The 20,842-nt window shown below is 34.5% G+C and overlaps 1 protein-coding gene across 1 annotated transcript in view; it reads right to left on the bottom strand.

Moving 5' to 3' along the window:
- Window positions 1-20,842, bottom strand: part of ASCC3 (activating signal cointegrator 1 complex subunit 3) — a gene marked incomplete at its 3' end in the record, with an annotated part of 321,972 nt that overhangs the window by 153,887 nt on the left and 147,243 nt on the right. Inside the window, exons 13-14 of the mRNA XM_080700024.1 lie at window positions 14,747-14,881; window positions 45-236 (exon numbers count right to left, since the gene is read on the bottom strand). Of these exons, the coding sequence (XP_080556150.1) occupies window positions 45-236; window positions 14,747-14,881 (327 nt within the window). The remainder of the gene's footprint in view (window positions 1-44; window positions 237-14,746; window positions 14,882-20,842) is intronic.

Below are 20,842 nucleotides of genomic sequence, written 5' to 3' on the forward strand. Positions count from 1 at the left end.
TAAGACACACACAAATCCATGAGCAAAGGAAGGTAAGCTCCTACCTTAATAATAACAGCATGAGCAGGAAGATTGACACCCCAGGCTAACGTAGCTGTACAGACTAGGACTTTGATATGCCCATTAGAAAACAAGTTTTCAACCAGATTTCGGTCCTGTCGGAGCATTCCTGCATGATGAATACTAAAACCATCTGGGAATAATTCTCGTACTTGCTTATTTCTTGACTTTTGCACCTAGCAAAAACACCAAGAAAGCACCAAAGAATTATTAGAATTAGTATTAGAACAAATTATTATTTAACTTGTCTGTTGAATGAGTTTATCAAAAAAAACATAAAATTATTTTTCAGTATCTCAGAGTATGACTAAATCATAGTATGTAATGCTTTATACAGAAATCATTTTTCTGTCATCAATCGAAAAAGTAATACCAGAACATGACACTAATTCAAAAGGAATAAAGTGAAAAGCAAGTATCTCTTTTGTCCAGCTGTCCCTTCTAACAATCAGTAATTATTATCATTTTCATATCCTTCCAAAAATACTCTTAAAAATATGGATAATGCTGGGCATGGTGCTGCAAGCTTGTAATCCCAGTTCTTCAGAAGCTGACACAGAAAGATCCTGTAGGTTCAAAGTCAACCTCAGTTACTAGTGAGATTCTGTTTACAAATAAAATATAAAATAGGTCTGAGAGTATAGCCCAGAGGAAGAATGCCCCTGGGTTCCATCCCCAGTAACACACACACACACACACACACACACACACACACACACACACACACACACACAGAGATAAATCTATGTCCCAAAGGAAAGTTCAGAGACAGCCACAATAGCTCACTTTTTCCTTTTTTTTCTGAGTCTTTTCTCTATTTTTTTTTTCTAGTACCAGGGATAGAACCCATGGGCATTCTACCTCTGAGGTACACCCCAGCACTATTTTTTATTCTTTATTTTGAAACAGGGTCTCACTGAGTTGTAAAGGGCCTAAGTAGCTAAGGCTGTCCAATATCTGAGATTCTCCTGTCTCAGCCTCCCAAATGCTGGGATTACAAGCTTGCACTACCATGTCCAGCTTCCTTGGAGTCTCTTCTGACAAATTCATACCTACTTAGGGTTTTATATTTTCTATTCCATACCCACTGCCTGAAAATCTTTTGCTCCTCTTCCTAAATTCATCAGGATTCCTCATTGCAATGCAGCAGCATATCTGGCATTGTTCTTCTTGAGATAAATTCACAGTGAATTTGATGAGAAGGCACTGACCACATGTCTTGGCTCACTTTACAACCAGCCTGTGTACCAGTGTCTGCTCTTTAACCTTGTCTGGGCCTAGACATAGCAGTTAGTACCTATACCTGCAATCTAAAGAAGTGCCACAGCAAGAGAATTTATACAATTCACGGAAGACTCACTGTACAATAGATAAAATGTTTCTGAAAAATCAAAGATCTGAGACTAACATTTCAAAGGATTGTATAGTCAAAACTTCCATCAGGGCATCACATTATGTGTTTATTTGTTAATATTCTTTGAAAAAGCTCATTATCAATAACTTAAGAGTTTTTTTTATAAATTTCCCCATATTTTTATGTAAGAACCATTACATTGGTAGAAAGTGAGAGTTCAGGGACTCAGAGTTCTAGCCCAGACTATACACAGTAGTTAACTAAGAAACTAACTCTCTAGAATCTACAACTGAAGGTAAAAAATTTAGCAAACACCACCATCTAGTGGCCAACTAAGTAAACAACAATTTATACATTGTGTGTGTGTGTGTGTGTGTGTGTGTGTGTGTGTGTGTGTGTGTGTGTCTGTCTGTCTTTTACTGGAGACTGAACCCATGAGCATTCTATCCCCAAGCTACATGCTCAAACCTTTTTATTTATTATTTTGAAACAGAGTCTCACTAGGTTGCTGAGAATCTAGGTATGTGTCACCATGCTGGATTCATTTTGAGCCTTTTAAAAGTACAAACAAATTACACATATAGTTCACAAAAGACTACCTTCTTCCAATTTCAATGGGAAATTGATATATTTAATGGAAACTTGATATTTCTACAAAATCAAAGACCTGAGCCAAACATTAGCCAAGCACAGAAAGAGAAGGGACATATGTTTTCTCTAATATGGTCAAGCTAAGGAGTATTAGGAATACCAGAAGGACTCCAGATAATGGAGGGGAAACCTCAGTGAAGCCAGGAAGGAAGGGTAGGGGAGGACGAATGCTGAGGTTTATTCATGGAAAAGCTACATGTGACTATGTGCATACACGTGAATATAACATTGTTGACCTGGACACTCAGTATTGAGAGGGAAAAGGAGAAGCTGGGGGGGGGTATGTACTGTGTGAATATATGCCATTGTCAACATGATCTATATTATGATGTGAGACTATAGTGCACCAATTAAAAAAATGTATCTTCAAAGCTTCCATTTGGAAGTCACATGATGTGTTTATTTGTTAATAATCTTGAAAAAGCTCATTATCAACAACTTAACAAGATTATCTAAAAATTTCCCCATATTTTTATGTACAAACCACTATATTGGCAGGAAGTGAGATTTCAGGGAACCAGAGTTCTAGCTTTTGTTTGAATTTTGTGTAGTGTGGTTAGCTTGCAGAAGTTTTTCCTTTCTTTCTTTCTTTCTTTTTTTTTTTTGCGGTACTGGGGATGGAACTCAGAGGCATTATACCTTCAAGTTACACCCTCAGCCCTATTGTTTATTCTTTATTTTGAAACAGGGTCTCACTGAGTTGCAAAGGGCCTAAGTAGCTGAGGCTCGCTGTATACCTCAATCCACCTGTCTCAGCCTCCCCAAATCCTGGGATTACAAGTGTGTGCCACCATGCCCGGCTGTAGAAATCATTTATAACACACATTATCACTAACTATATTTGTACAGTATTGCCTTAACTTTTTTCTTGGTAGGCAAGAGATAAAACTATGTTCAGTCTTCTTAAAAGTGCTGGTGAATAGGGGGAGACTTAGCGATAAAGTCTATTGAGTATTTGCTAAAACAAAAGGGAGCTCTTTCAGAGGCTAAAAGTAGGGAAAGAACAGTTTACCTACTTCATTTCTTTTCTAATATTCAAGAGTAGACACCTGGAATCTAAAACCTTGTTTAGAGAAAGTCTGTACGAATCATACTGCTGGACTACTGTTTGTTTCAGGCAAAGTCTGTTCTCTGTGGGCCCCCCTACAATGAAATAGTAGATTACTTGGATGACCCCAACTAAGGAAGGACTTGGGCATGCCGGCTGTGGCACCAATGATGCAGGAAAAATTAAACAAAGGAAGTACATAACTGCAGCCAGACTTTTCCAGAAGGCAACAAGTGGAGATGGAGTGCTGACATAGCACTTTCTACTCTAACCACGCAGGTTCCACACTCAGCCAGCTGCAGTGGCCACCAAGTGCATCCTTCTGGTCCTTGTCAGCATCCAGGAGGCGCCTGCAGGTCATTTCTTTTTTTTGTTTGTTTGTTACTGAGGATGGAACCCAAGGGCCTTCTACCTCTGGGTTATACTATCGCTCTATTTTATTTTTTTCGTTTGAAAATAGGGTCTCACTAAGTTGCTGTGAGCCTCATTAAGTTGCTGAGGCAAGCCACAAACCTGAAATCCTCCTTTCTTCCTCCCAGGTACTGGGATTACAAGGGTGCATCACCACACGGGAGTAAAGGTCACTTTTTTTATCTTTATTCTTGAATATTCTGTAAATTGCTTTTTAAGTAGTTCAGTAGAAACATGACATATGACAGCAACCCTAAAATCTGTCTGGATTATTCATTCTTAATCTTTGAATTTTCCATTTGTGATCTGACCTAGCTCACAATACATTGGAGCTGAAATTTTGGGGGACAAAACACAGGGATTTGCAATTTAAAAAATCTTACTTAAAATTTTTCATATAGTAAAGTTAAATATTTTTATATTTTGGTGAACATTTCTATGAATTTTAACACATGTTAATTTGCACAATCAACACCATTATCACGCCACAGAACACTTCCTTCATAAAAAAAAGTCTCTTGTGCCATTTCTTTAACCTTTCCTACCTACAGCCTCTGGCATCTACTGATCTGTTTTTTTCACCACTTCAAGAATGTTTTATAAATAGAATGAAACAGTATATACTTTTCAGAGGGTTTTCCTTCACCCTGCTTCATGCCTTTAAGAATCATCAAAGTTGTTATTAGTAATTTTATTAGTAATTCATTCTCTTTTATTGCCATATAGTATTCCACGGTATGGATGGGCATATCACATTGCTAATCTAATCTCCCACAGAATAACATCTGGGTTGTTTCCAGTTTGGATAATTATAAATAGAGACTTTATGGTAAATGTGTATTTTACTTTATGAAAACTAGAAAACCATTTCCAGGGTGGCTGAAACGTTGTATTTACATCAGCAATAGTTCCAGTTGCTTCCTATGCTTGCCTGCAGTTAAAATTGTCATTAATTTTTTTAATTTTAGTCATTGTTATAAGTGTGTGGCAGTATCTAGTCATGGTTTCAATTTTTTTCTCAAATAGTTAATGATATTAAATATATTTCTATGTTCCTGAATGTATATCTAATGAATGTTTCAAACTATTTTAATATACACATAAGTTTAAGGGTCAAAGTTTTTACAGAAAAATACAGCAATATTTTTATCCATCTATATACAATTTAACTATAAAATTGGCCTTATGATATTATTTCATGCTACACATGATCATTACTATACTAAATAAGTTATATTCTGAAGAAAAGTACCTTCTAAAAATTTATGAAACATGAGAATGAGCTTTAAAGAATCAAAGAGAAGGTCAGTTAAGTAAAAACATACATTTATTATATGCAAGATCCTAGGAATACAAAGAAATTTATGATTTAAGACAAAAGCACAGCATTAGATAATTCACTGACTGGTATATAAGGCAGACTAACAAACTATTTCTTTAAAATATGATATTTATAATAAAGCCATATAAACCAAGCGTTGTGACACACATTTGTAATCCCAGTACTTGGGAAGCTGAGTCAGAAGGATTGCAGGTCCATGGCCAGCCTCAGCTATTTAGTCCCTCTGCAACTTAGTGAGACCCTGTTTCAAAATTAATAATAAAAAATAGGATGGGATTATAGCTTGGAGGTAGAATGCCCTGGGTTCAATCCCCAGTAACACACACACATGAACAGAGACAGACAGACAGACAGACAGACAGACACACACACACACACACACACACACACACACACACACACACACACACAAGCTCTATACGCTCAATTGTGACATTTATGATACTGTCACATAAGACAATGGCACCATGGTTTATTTGAATTTCTAGCACCTAACCAGAGAAGAAACAGCAAGATCAGGAAGAGAGAACAGAAAGCTCATAAACTGACTCAGGTAAATGAGTCATATCCATTCAAATTTAGGATCAACAGGAAGAAACTGGGCATACTTAGAAAGAGATGATGGGCGCAGTATTATCTGTAGTAAGTACCAGGTAGATTTAATAGTAAAAGAGTTTAATAGTAAAAATAAAACAATTTAAAAATGTTCAAAGAAATCATGGATAATGTAGGTATGGCTTTTATGTGTAAGACATCAAATGCAGAGACCATAAATAAATTGATAGAACTTCTACATGGTGAAAACTCACAAATAAACAAATAGAAATAAAAAACTAATTAGAAAAAATTACCCTGATATAATGTGAAATCTAATACACAATGAACCAAAAAGATGAAAAAATAATTTATAGAAAAGGAAATACAAGCTAGGCGCGGTGGTGTATGCTTGTAATCCCAGCATTTGTGAGGCTGAGACAGAAGGATTGTGCAGGTTCCAAGCAAGCCTCAGCAACTCAGTGAGACCCTGTTTCAAAATAAAGAATAAAAAATAGGGCTGGAGGTGTTGCTCAGAGGTAGAATGCCCCTGGGTTCCACCCCGAGTACCACAATAAATAAATAAATAAATAAATAAATAAATAAATAAATAAATAAATAAATAAATAAATTTTAACAATGAAAAAAAGAAAAAGAGAAAAAGAAAAGAAAAAGAAATACAAATGGCCAAATACAGAAAATGCCCCATGTCATGTCACTCATAATTTAAATGTCTGAACTACACCCTCTCTCAATTTTATTTTTTATTTTAAAACAGGATCTTCCCAAGATGGCCTCAAATCTGTAACTCTCTTCTGCCTCCCAAGCAATGGGATTACAGGTATGTGCCACCACACCTAATCCTACAATTTCTTTAGTCATTTTGTTCTTACAGGTCACACAATGTTTCTAGTAGAAAATGTCTACTTCTTCTCTAAAGCACATGATGTACTTAAACAATCATATCTACTGAAGTCAATCACTAAGCCAATCATGGGAAGGAGGGAGCAGGAAGGAATGGGGCTGGAATTGAGTAAAGGCTAATTGGGTGATGTGTGCATGTATGTCTCGACCATCTTTTATCCCATTAAGATGTATGACTACAATGCACCAATAAAATATATATATAAAAGAAAATGTCTACTTCTCCCCAACTATGACCATCTCATTTACCCTCAACTCTCATAGAATGACCTTCATATCTACTTCATAAAAGATACAAGACATCAGAGAAAACTTCCACAAAAATAAATTTTATAGAGAAATCTTTCCATCATGCACCTAATAAACTCATTTGCACCAAATCAGACCTATCATTTCAACTTTCCTTTAGTTATAACACAAGTACCTTTCCTCATATAGAATAAAAATCTCTTCACTGGTTCTTTGGATTCCAGTGCTTCTTGACTTCTCTAGACTCTTCTATTATCTATGGTCACTTCTCCTTCTTATATGTATAACTAATGAATGTTATTTTCTTCTCTCTGTCTGTCTGTCTGTCTGTCTGTCTCTTGAAGAGTTCCCACAGAATATTAACATATCACCTCCACCTTGAAAAGAAAAGAATGTGTTAACCTTTCTGGATATTATTTCCTACATATTATTCATTTTCTTTTTGTATATAAATTCACTTCTCAAAAATGATAGTTATACTTGAATTTTTAATCTCTATACTCATTGATCAACCTGATTTAGGTTTTAGGTTTTGCTCCTCCCCATGTGAATAATATAGTTTTTTTTCTTTTTTTTTTTTGTGGTACCAGGGATGGAAACCAAGGGCATTATACCTGTGAGCTACATCTCCAGATGGACTTTTAAAATTCTTTATTATGATACCAGTTCTCACAAAGTTGTGAAGGACCTCACCAAGTAGCTGAGGAAGGCTCCAAGTAGCTAAGGCTGGCTTCGAACCTGTGATCCTCCTATCTCACCCTCCCGAGTACTGGGATTACAAGCCTGTACCACCACATCTGGCTATGATACAACTTCTATATCAGGTTACCAACATCTTCTATGCTGCCAAACAGCTACTCTGTAGCTCTCACTGTGTAACCACTTGCAGCAGCACTGAGTATGCATGATGTCTCCCTTCTCCTTGAAACACTTTTTCTTTGGCCTCTCTGACATTGTACTCCCTGGAATTTACCTCAGCGTTCTGGAGGCTCCCTTTTTGCTTTTTGGCTCATCTTGCTGTATCCAATCTTTAACTAGTTCAGCTCTTAAAACTTGCTCATGGGTTCTTTTACCATTCATTTCCACTCCCGTGGTTTCCCCTCTCCAAACCAGAATGCTGTACTATTTTATACTCAAATCCACCCAGATGCTTACTCAGCATCTCTAAGTATCACAGGCTCAACCCTAGCACGTCCCAATGAAAGTCACAGTCTACGTGCTTCCCTCCAATTAATCCCTCTACTATTCTTTTTCCTTCATGACCCAACTATCCACTTAGCAATGTAAGCAAGAAACAAGTGAGAAACTTCTATATCATTCTTCCTCAGTCCTCTATAACCTGTTAACCAACTAAGTTCTAGTGATATCTTTTACAAGTCAGAAACTTCTAGATCTTTCTTCCTCAGTCTTCCATATTCCATTAACCAAGTCCTAGTAATATTTCACTAATATTCCCCAATAAACTCAGATCTAATTGGTCTTGTCCTATTTGTTTATAGAGATCTGTTTTACAAACACTATTTTGATCATTCCATGCCCTTGCTCTCTAATCATTACTCCTTTGAAGTCAAAACACTGAATCTGTAATGTAATATACAAGACCTTTATGGTCTGTCCTCCCCTGCAACAGTAGGCTCACCTTCAGCCACACAGTGGCCATCAGCCACTCTCTTCCATCATTCTCTTCATTTTGACTTTAATATTATCCTTCATTTCTTTCAATGTTTTACTATTTTTCTAATGTCAGGCCTTTTCCTTACATACCTTTCTATCTTCTTTACTTTCTCCACCCATTCAGATCCAAGCTTACATGTCCCTTTGTTGGTGAGCAAACACCATCCTCTAACACTATCAGTCTAGATCAGATCCCACAAATTTACTTTTTCTTAGCACTTTATTCCTATTTATTATAAAGGAAATTAAATTCAATGAAAGTAGTCACTTAATCTCTGTCCTTCTAGGATGTAAATCCATAAGAGTAAAGGAACAATTATTTTTTCTTCCTGAAAATTCTTCCGTTCCCTACTAAAGCAAAGAATGTTAATCAGTACACAAAACCTACTCTCACCGCCTATATGAGTCTCCCTGTATTGCATGAACTGCAAGTAAAAATGCTATTTTTTAGATCTCTTGTAGTCAAGGCAGTAGATACAGAAGTTTGCTTAGCTAATTAAAAGCACTCATGTAAGATTCGGATAATGGAAATAAAGAGATAACCATCTTCCTGCTTCATTTTCTGGCAAGCAAGATCTTGGAGACATGAGAGTTTGAAGTTATAATGGAAGCACCATACACTCAAAATTTGGTTTTCTAGTGTGCTCGTGCATACTAGAAGGCATCTATATTGACTGCTGTGGCTTTGTAACTTCTGATCACCATTATGGTGACTAATGTTTAAATTAAAAAATTCTAGTGGTAGCCCCAATATACTCTCCAAATCATAACAAATTTTCTGGTCAGTACCTAATTTCTAGTTATTTTTCTATTGAAAGTGTACATAGAATGGCTTTTGTTTCCTTTATTGAATTCGTACTGTATAAAACATGTCTTCTTCAATCTACTATAAATACATTGTCAGCAGAGTCTATTTATCTTGATACCTATTGATCTGGTAAATATTTACTAAGTGTCCACCATGAAAAAGCAGTTTAAGGCTTATATGTATACAATCAATTCACAATGACACAGACTAGCTGAATCCCCACAAACAATTTCCTTCTGTTGACCTGGCTGTGTTAATTATTCACATTAATTCAGGAGAAAGGAGGTACTATATGCTCTGTTCCATGATATATCCCTTGATGTTCTTAGTTCCCACAAAGGCTTGTCCTGATTGTGTATTATTGTGTCCTACAGCACATTAATACAGAAACAAGTTAGTATTCCAAAGAGAACCCTGGTTAGCAAAAGATAAATGTCAACTAAAGCTGTATTCTCTTTATGCATTAGCTGTCTTTAAATAAGAAAGAGAATTAAAAAAGTCAAACTGTGGAATGATTTTGAATTAAACTTTATCAGTATACATTTCTGTAGCCCTATGAATTTATAATAATGCTCATTTACAAAATAATTAAGAATATTCCAGTGTTACTTACTATGTTCTTTAAAAAAAGAGACTCATTTGTTCAAAGACAGCTATATGCTAGACTACACTAACATGAATACCTGGGTTAGAGAACGTCCCCTGCTTAGAAGAAAATGAAACTTATTTTATAGCACTTGAATTCTGGTCATCCAATTTGGCTCTTTAACAGTCTTCAATGGCTTTGTGCTGCCCATAAATTCTAAAAGCCTAACCACAGAATTTAAGACTTTCATATTCTGATCCAAACCTGCATGCCTAGCCCTTACATTCCAGTAAATAAAGATATTCTCAATCTCCAAATATATCTGGTGCTTTCTTTTACTAATGGTCTCTTTCTTCTCTCCTCAGAATACCCTTCAGATATTTATCACGGCCTATTAAAATCTTCTGGATTAATTAATCTGCTTCTCTTCTGTGATGGCAATGAATTACTTATTTTCTTATCCTATATACTGTGTTTTGCTTTAAGTTTGCATATCATTATTTATTTATCTATAATATTTATTAATATTTATTTACCTGTAATATTTATTAATATTTATTTATCTATATTATTATTTTTTTTTGCGGGTCTGGGGATGGAACCCAGGGATATTCGACCTCCGAGCTACACCCCCTGCCCTATTTTTTATTCTTTATTTTGAAACCAGGTCTCATTGAGTTGCAGAGGGCCTCACTAAGTAGCTGAGGCTGTCTGCAAACCATGATCCTCTGGTCTCAGCCTCCTGAATGCTGGGATTACAAACGTGCACCACCACGCCTGGCTTATGTATATTATTTATTTCTAAATCCTGTGTCAGTTGCCTGGGTCTCAAGGCCTTCCTTTGTTCAGTTAGTTATCATCTACAATGGCATCTGGGATATAATATTTTAATTAAAACTGACGTGTTAATTTAGAACCAAATGTTGTGTTATATAAACACTCTTAATAAAGTACATAATATTTAATTGTTGTCTATATCTAAAATTTACCATTGTTGTGTATGTGTGATGACTGTACATTTTCTTATTTTAAACAATATACTGAACTAAAGTCTTAGTGTGGAGTAATTCTGTCTTTTAATCTGTCCTTGAAAAATATTCTGAAGTTAAAGGCTCTGAAAAAAGAATGGCTATGAAAATACACTACCAAGCCAAGCCGGGCGTGGTGGCACACGCTTGTAATACTCGCATTTGGGAGGCTGAGACAGGAGGATCACACATGTTCGAAGCCAGCCTCAGCTGGCTTAAGAGAGCCCGTTTCCAAATAAAATATAAAATAGGTCTGGGAGTGTAGCCCGGAGGTAGAAGGCCCCTGGGTTCCATCCCCAGTACCACCACCACCAAAAATAAATAAATAAATTAATTAATTAGTTAATTAATTAAATATACTACCAGAATGGTTTTTAATGAAACTGAGCTTATGAATGCCATAGAAACCCTAGGAGTATGCCAATCCTCAACTTATCTCCAGCATTGGACATTATCATGTTAAGTTTTCCATGATTAATTGGGTTTAAGCACATATAATCTACTAATTTGCTTAATTTCATTTAATTCCTTTTAATCTAAGGTCTGTTTACTCATTTTGTTTCTTCTTAACTCATTTGCTTACTGGAAATGGCATGCTTTAGTTATTCAATTTAACAAGTGTACACATAAAGATGAAGATATTAGTCTATTGTAGCTGACACCAATATTTCTACCAACCTGTTTGCTGATTGCCTTTTCCAATTCATTATTATTTCTTACTGTTCCAAAGCTTTAAATTTAAATGTTTTCACATCTATCGTTCCTTAAAGGTATTAATCTATCTTCTTCCTTTTGAAAAGTCACAGATAGCCAGATAGTCAGATGAGGTATATATTACCTTATTTAATACAAAAATCTAATGGTATAGCATCATTGTCACCTTGTGATGAAACTATGGCTTAAGGAAGTTTGAAAAAAATATGATAGATATTGTAAGTCAAAACCAAAAATTCAAATTTACCTAGATCCAAGACCTTTAGTCTATGAGTTTGGGTATGTTCCACTGAAAGAGTCATGATTCAAAAAATCCAATTAAAAAGTAATTTTCTTTGACTTTATGGGCCTTGAGCTCCATGCCTACAGCCCAAGCTACTATTTGGCCACTTTACTTTCCCTGCCTTTGTGTTCTGGTGCGCAATTTGGAAATATAGGGGTTTTTCATGTGGGGCTGACTTGGACATTAAAGATTGGAATAGAATAAGGAACCAAGAGGAGGGTAGGGAAGAAGAGAGGGGATTTCTTAGTGGAGTTTTATTATTTATACAAATAAAGTTACATTATATTGAATAAAACTGCAAAGACTGGCTGGGGATGTAGTTCAGTGGTAAAACATTTGCTTGGCATGAGCAAGGCCCTGTGTTCAATCTCCAACACTGCCCCAAACCCAAAACAAACTAAACTGTAAAGAAGTGCTGTTAAAAGTCTTAGTTGGCAAGTCAGGTATTGAGATGCTTATGTTACATGAAGGGGTAAAATGCCACTGTGGCATGATTAAAGATTTAGTAATATTTACATTATCAGAGGTCATGAGGCTAAGATACTAAGTACAACATGACAAGTTTATCTTCTCAATTTTATTTTAATGCTTTGAGTACCTAATTTCCTGTTTTATAAAACATGGGAAGAAATACCTATCATTACAATTAAAATAATAGTTTCCTTAAAATTACTAGAAAGTTAATATCATTTAAGCTCAAAAGGCACTTTAGAAATGTATGACTAACACTAAAATAATAATCATAAAGAAAACATTTAGAAAGAGGAGTGTGTGTGAGTGCACGTATGTGCCAAGTTCTATCATAGATTCATATCTCTAGCCCACCTCTTGTTAAATTTTTATTTTTAAACAGTCTTCCTAAATTGCTGGCCTTGATTTTTATATCTGCCTAAGCCTGCTGAGTAACTGGGATTAAAGGTGTTTACCATCACACTCTTCAAGATTATTTTATTACAGTGTGTTCTGTGAAGAGGCTCAGTTTTTAAAATTTCTCTTTATAAGATGTGGCACACACTTGTAATCCCATATGTGGGAGGATGAGTCAGGAGAAAAGAAGGTTTGAAGACCACCTTAGCTATTTAGTGAAGCCCTCTGTAATTTAGTGAGATCCTGTTTCAAAAATAAAGAATAAAAAAGAGGGCTGAAGGTGTAGCTAGGAGATAGAATGTCCTTGAGTTCAATCCCTAGTACTGCCAAAAAAAAAAAAAAAAAAAGTTTTCCATTTTATTAAAAAAAAAAAAAATCAGTGCCCTAAGGGCTTTAGGAAGTCCAAGATTAGACTTGATCTGTTTGCTGTTTGTTTCACAGTATAGTGAAAAAGGAAGACTCAGAGTCAGACTGGTCAACTCATCATTAGATAGAAGTATCTAGGAAAAATATTTATGAATATTTGTAAAATGGAGAGAAGAAACTGTAAAGAGAAGAATAGTGGTGTAGATCAAACAAGAAAATAAAAATAAAATAATCTTTTATAATGCCTGTCTTAGAAGAAAAAAAAATTGGGGAGGTACTCACTATCAAATACTAAATGAAGGGTTGAGAATATAATGGTAAACATAGGGATTTTCCCTAAAAACATGTACTCAATAAATGTGTGGAATTCATTCTTACTATAAAAATTCCTGATAATAGCTGGATCAGGATAAAAGCAAGTATAATAAAAATGCAAAAAATATAATAAAATGTGATAAAAATGACTAGAGGTTTTCAAGTCCACCCCAACTATATTTAGAATTTACTTTTATTCATATTTCTTTTTCAATATAGTGATCTATGAATCTGTTTAGCGACACTGCTTTAAATAAACAGCTATATTACATAACATAAATTTTAACTGTATGCATTTCATACTATTTTGAATTACTTACAGATAGCCACATCAAAGGGCTAATACTAGTACAAACCTCCACTGCAGGTTGTTGTGATGATTAAGTGAATTATATAAAGCAATACATACACTGTTTGGCACTAGTAAACACTCAGTACATGTTAAACATTGCTATAACAAGTAATAAATACTGAATTATCTAGACTAGCAAAAGCTCTCAGAATTGAGAGGTATGAAGTAACCAGTAATCCACAAGGTGGCTCTCAAGGCTTGGCTTTCAAACACAATAGTCTGCTTCTTTCTTCCAGAGACATGAAACAAGACTTATGAATACCCAGTTGGCTCTGCAAAGACTTTCATAAAATCATGACTGTATATAACCAGAAGAATAACTGGAAACAATATAAAGTAAAAAATGAAGAAAATGAATATATTTTATCATTCTAACTTTATTTTCATTTCTTAAAGTTATGGTCAGTGTATCTTTTCTATAAAATGACAGAGTGTAACTTTTACTCTATCACATTTCTTTCCTTATAGTTCAAGGAAGCAGCCATAGGTAATAAAGGAATAGGTTTGGCTGTGTTCTAATACAACTTTAATTACAAAAATTAGGAGGTGGGCAACCTCCTAATCTTGATGTAAATTACTGAATTGACATACCACCACTGCAGGTTGTTGTGAGGATTGAATGAATTATATAAAGCAATACATACACTGTTTGGCACTAGTAAACACTCAATACATGTTAAACATTATTATAACTATTAAATAATAAACACTGAATTATCTAGACTAGCAAAGGCTCTCAGAATTGAGAAGTATGAAGTAACCAGTAATGAATATAACCAGTACATTCTTAAAAAGACCTGTTGTTTATTTAGGTTATATCTGTCACTGTTAACTTTTGAAGTTAAACTGAGAAATTTAAAAAGTATTTATTAACTTTTTAAAGGTGATAATATAGATGTTAATATATTTTATGCAATTGAAATGTATTTTATATATCAACTATACTTTAAAAAGAAGGAATAAGCATGTTATTATAACTATAGAGACAGAAGTAAAAAGTAAATACATTATGCAGTGAGAATCTTTCAAAAGATTAATAAATCAAGAAAAAAGGCAATACATCTGCAAAACCGACTTCTTGGAACTTACAGATGCCGTATCTTTTGTATATAAAGTATCACATAAACTGGCACAGTATTGTGCTTTAGTTCTTGTCTTCTTGCTGTGATTTGTGCCCTACCTGTTTTTCTGCATGTCCATAGTCAGGTCCTTGAGTGGATAAAAAGCAGGAAATCTGACCACAATTTTTTGCTCTTTCTATAAGAGACATGGCTGTTCTTACAGTGGCATTTCGAGCATGTACAAACACCATCACCTAAAATTAAAAAAAATAATTACTCCAGTTCATTAAATGACAGCTTAATATTACACCTGGAAATCATCCTATATGAACAGTTATTACCTTTCAAAGCAAGTCTCTCATTTATGAATTTTTAAACACTTCTGTAGCTTAAAACAAAGGGTATATAAAATAAAGTCAAATAATATTTACTGATGTGGCTCTTTATTATTAGCCTATAAATTGTCTTATATGTTAATTGATAGATTTTATAAGATATATAATTTAATTTGTGCACTTCTCTTCTGAAGACATGATACTTATGCTTTTTTCATACCATATAATAGTAAAGGTCATTTGTCCATATGAAAAAATAAAATTATGTTTCTCATAGTAATCGCTCTTTGAGAAGGGTGAAGTACACATAATTGTGGGGTAGGTGGAGGCCAAAGGAGAACTACCAAGGAGGAGAGAAGACACACTGATGGGCAGCAAACGCAGACTGCTAATCGACACTCCTTACTGTGTTTTCTTCCAGTGCATTCACACTCGGCCTGTTAGTGTCCCTGCTGAGGGCAGCCTACAAGCTCCATGTGAAGGAGAAACTTTGGGCTGCAACTAGCAAAGCCCTGGGGTGAGGCTGCCCCAGCCCTTAGGAGCCCACGACCTGCCAGACTTGGGGAGGTAGGACTTCACGGTTGCCCTTGTTTGACTCAGTGGATCCTTCATTGTTTTCCGGTTCCTCCCTTTTAGAATGGGAATGTTTACCTTATTCTACTGGATACTGAAAGTATGTAATTTGCAGCTTTTGTTTTTATAGGGATTTATGGCTGAGTTCACCTTGAGACTTGGATTTCTGAGCAAGCTATCATGGTTAAAACACTGAGGAGTCTTGGAGAGGAACTGAATGCATGTTGCATGCTGAGATGAATGTGGGCGTTTGGGGGCAAGAGATAGGATACTGTAGTTTGGACTTTAAGTGCCCCCTAAAGGCCCATATGTTAAAAGGGTTAATCTTCAGCTTGATATTAAGAGGTAGTGAAAACTTTAAGAGCTGGAACCTAGTGGGAGGTTTCAGTTCATTGGAGGCATAACCTTGGAGGGGAATGTGGGAAGCTGGTCTTTAATTTTCTCTTTTTATTTCCCAGCCAACACAAAGCAAGACACTTGTTCTACCATAGGTTCCCCAATGGTGTTCTGCCTCACCTAAGGCCCAAAAGCAACAGCGCCTACCAAACATGGCCCAGTAATTCTGAATCTGTGACACAAAATAAGCCTTTTCTCTTTTTAGGATGATTATCTTAAGCATTTTGTTACAGTAATGGAAAGTCAACACAGATAAACTTGTCATGAAAAATGTTTGCATATATGTGACACTGACTGAAATTCACATTGGAGTAAACTCTCATATAACAATCATTCACAAAACTGGGATGCAAAAATAACTAATATTTTTAGGGTATATTCAACATAAAAAAAAACCCCAAAGAGTTGAGAAAAGAAAAAAAGTATTGCCAGTCATAGTCAGTTATCACAGGTATAAAAGCTTGAGATTTCATACTTTATCACAGCACTAACTTATTTGTTGATACTAATATATTTTGAAACACACACACACACACACACACACACACACGAATGATCATTTGATGGTGCTGGGGATGGAACCTATAGCCTTGCACATGCTAAGCATGTGCTCTACCACAGAGCTACATACCCAGCCTATAAGTTTTTAGAATACATTAATATATTTTATTTCAGAAAGTTTTGCAGGTACATGAACGTGTCTTCTGCTTTCCTTATTTTCAATGAAAGAAAATAAATCTGATTTTGTTAGGCTCTATAGATTACATGGGGATATAACCTTATGTCATAAGACATTAAGAGACTGCAACACAGGCTCCAATTGTGATATTCTCATAAATACTGATATAAGCTATTTCAAATGAAGATGGAAAATTCTGTTAATTATAATGCCCTGCTGAAGTTTCATCAGTTCAGAATCTGTGAAATTCTACAATTTTATTTCTTGCAAAAGGCAGGCATATTTTGACTGTGAATTTGGCAAGGCAGATTTTTTCTCTCATACAAAAATAAAATTTATTACCTATAAACCTCATTAGCTCTTAACATTAAATTTTAAGAAAACCCAAATCAAATGAAGTTACTTGTTACTTTATTAATTTACTTATTCATTCAATGATCCCAAGCCTCAAGAAAATTGAAAAACAGAGATAGAATAGTTGTTTTGGCAGAGGCAAGAATCCAGTATAGAAGCCTAAATAAAAATAAAATATTTTCACTTGGTAAACACTTACTGACCATGTTTGTGTCAGATAGTTAAAAGGAGAGTTATGAACATAGACAAGACATAGTTTCTTTCTTGGAAGATATGTATAATTTAAGGACAAAGATAAATCTGAACACATAATTGACACTACTGAATTAAAGGAAAGATGAAGTGTGGATGACACAGGAACTCTAAACATGGAGCTGGTGTGTCTCCTTCATTTATCCTTCCCAAGGTATTTATATAGTACCTACTATGGTAAACACTGTACTAAGCACGAGGTATACAATGATAACTATGCTCCAAGGCTATAAGCTGGCATATTATATTTAAGGGTAGGAAGACAAACTATGATAATTATCCCTACCTGACTATAATGTTTGGAATATTTAACTTTAGTATAAATTGTATTAGCTTGAAGAACTATGTTCTCTTTCAAGAGTTTTTATACTGAGACCCAGATTCAAATGATTCACTGCTGGTACCTGTTCACATGGATTTCTGGGTCCTCTCCTATAACCAGCCAAGAGAGACTCTTCAGGGGTGGGGCCTAGCAATTAAATTATTAATAACTACTAAGATAATCATTGCTCTATTGTGTGAAATTACTTAATAATAACGAATAATATGGATTTTTCTCTCCAAAGTCAAAGAAGTTTAAATGAAAAAAAAAAGCACCATTACAAAGGTGTTTTTTTTAAAATTCCCCTCCCAATTACCTATCTTTTTAACCTATACATATTAACTACCAGAAAATGTTAAGGTATTATAACCAGTAGAGCCCCAAGATCATTTCCCAGATGAGCCAGGGTCTTATAATGGGACCAGATTTTTATTCTCCATAAATCAAATGCTACATTATGTAAATCCGGTTGAAATAACAGATACAGAGAACATAAGGGAAAATAAAATATGACCCTAAATCTTCACTAATTATTTCAGTCTGACTTGTCAACTTATCATTTTCCAAATTATTTTCTACTGCAGCCAAGAGAAATATTAGTTACAACTTAAAATAGCAATTTCTTTTTATTAAAGGATCTATCATGTCTTGTTCAGTAAAATAAACTATTTTTCTTATTCCGAATTGTCTGTCTAAAGGCTTCGACAGAAGTCAGTACAAGGTTCTGGGTCTCTATAAACATACTTGCTTTTATGGTTTATTAATTTTGTTAATTAATTTAAATAGACTCATGAAAATTATATGTAGCAGACAGTAACATTGTTTCATTTGGCAGAAATAACTCCAAGTTAATCTTAGAAATACTTTTAGTAATTGAGAAGCAGTTAAATGGGCATGTGTCACTAAAATAAGATTAGAATAGTAGACAAGTCAATAAATAGTAAGTTTAAATTATTTGCTCAAACTTATTTTTATTTCAGGTTTGTTAGGTAATGCATTTCAACAATTTTGCATAGTTGGGATTTTTTTATTTTAAAGCCATTTCAATTTACATGTGTGATAGAAACAGTCCTGTACTATGCATGTGAATCTGAATCCTATTCTTGCTGACTTCTCAAAGAATGAATTTTTCCTATGAGATGCTGATTAAAAGTGAAGAATAAAAATTTCAGGGAATAATTACTACAAAAAGTAGAATGCTTAGATAATTAATTTCAGAATATATTAAAAGAAGAAAAAGGCATAATTGGAAAAAACACAAAATTCTATTCTGAGATATTACTGAATAGCAGTATGATTTAGAATTACTCAATCTTTTCAATTCTTATTTCTCTAAGAACATAGATAAAGAGTTACTACATATCACAGGATTACTGTATGGATCAAGGAATGTAATTTAAGTGAAAACATAATTTTAGAAAGCTTCAAACTTACCTAGTAGGCTTCTTAAAAAATACAGATTGTTACTCTTTCTCTCCAGCACCCTTTCTGATAAAGAACGTCTACAGCAAGCCAAGAAATTTAATTTTTGATAAGTTCCAAGGAGATTCTTACTACTCTTGTCCAGGAACTTTAAGAACTTCGTCACAGTTCATATATATCTTAGCACCATTATTAGAGTAAGGAAAATAAGTAAAATTAATCTAGCCTAAATGGCTTAAACAATGTATGACTATAAATTGACATATTAATATTTACTCCTCCTGATGTGCGTATGTGTGGGTGTATGTAGCTAAAACAACACAAAATAATTTAAAACACTTAAATTCAATAATCTTTGTAGGGGGTATTGCAAAATGAACTAGGAATTAAAATTTTAATAGAAATAGTAGCTGTCATCTAAATCCCTCTTCCTGTTATTTAAAAACTCCATGCACTTGTATGTTTCTAGGCCTTTGGCCATGTTTTCCACTTAGTCCTCCTGCCAACTCCATCTGTGTAAATTCTACAGAACTTCAAGGCCCAGTTCTAATAATCTTTCTCTAATTTCCCCAAGGAAAATTAATCATTCCTGCTGCCCTTTGTTCATATTTATGCCTCATGTAACAAGATGTACAAAGGTTTTTCCACTATTAGCACTAATAATAAAAAGGCACCACTTATTGAGTGCTAAATACACGCAGGGCCCAGAACTAGCTAGAGTATAAATTTATCTTACTTATAAAAGCACAATGAAGTAGGTAATTTTATTAGAATGTTATAGGTGAGAAACTGAAATTCAGAGATCTTTAATAATTTCCCACTCACACAAGTGCAAAAGAGGGAATTAGCTTTGGATTTGACATCCCAAAGCCTACTTTTTTCCTCTCAAGTTATATTCCTTCTGTGGGTGCTACATGATGCTTGGGCTTACATGTCACTAATTTTGAGGTCTCCTTGTAATCCTCCACTCCACTCTTGATTCAATCACTGGGTACTCAAAAAATGATTGCTGACACTCTAATGCTAAAGATAGTTAGGTTTCAATAATCATTTTTTTAGTAGAGATTTGAATTTAAATGTCTACAAATTATAGTAGGTTATTTTTCACTGACATCTTTAAAAATGGAATATCAATTGGAGTTGGTGGTACATGTCTGTAATCCTAGTACAAAAATAACGAACTATTGATGAACAGGGAAAAAGAAAGCACTTTAAACAGTCCACCAAAAAAACTATGAGAACCAGTAGACAAATTCAGTAACAATGCAGAGAACAAACTTAAAAAATCAGTAGCATTTTTGTATACTAATAGTGAACTTGTTGGGAAAGAAATCATGAAAGCAATCCCATTCACAATAGCTACCAAACAAACAAACAAACAAACAAAAACACTCAACTCAAACCAACCAACCCATTAAAATAAAAAAGCCTAGGAATAAATTTTACAAAAGTGAAAGACCTCTTTAATGAAAATTATAAAATTAAAGAAGATGCATAAAATAAAAAGCCTCCATGTTCATTGATTAGAAGAATTAAAGTGCTAAAATGTCCATTTTATCCAAGTTGATTTATAGATTCAAGGTAACTATCATCAAGATACAAATAATATTCTTCACAAAAATGTATAGAAATAATCCTTCAATTCATAGAGAAGCACAAGAGACCTCAAACAGCCAAAGCAATTGTGAACAAACAGAACACAACTACAAGTGCCAAAACACCCAAATATCAAGACATGCTCCAGAGCCATAGTAAGCCAAACAGCATGGTAACAACAAAAACACAGATACATAGACCAATGGGCCAGAAAAGAGATCCCAGAAACATATCCAGGCATCTAAGGCCAACTGATTCTTGACAAAAGAGTCTAAAACATATATTG

Source organism: Muscardinus avellanarius, assembly GCF_963383645.1.
Source record: "Muscardinus avellanarius genome assembly, chromosome: 8".
Lineage (NCBI taxonomy): Eukaryota > Metazoa > Chordata > Mammalia > Rodentia > Gliridae > Muscardinus > Muscardinus avellanarius.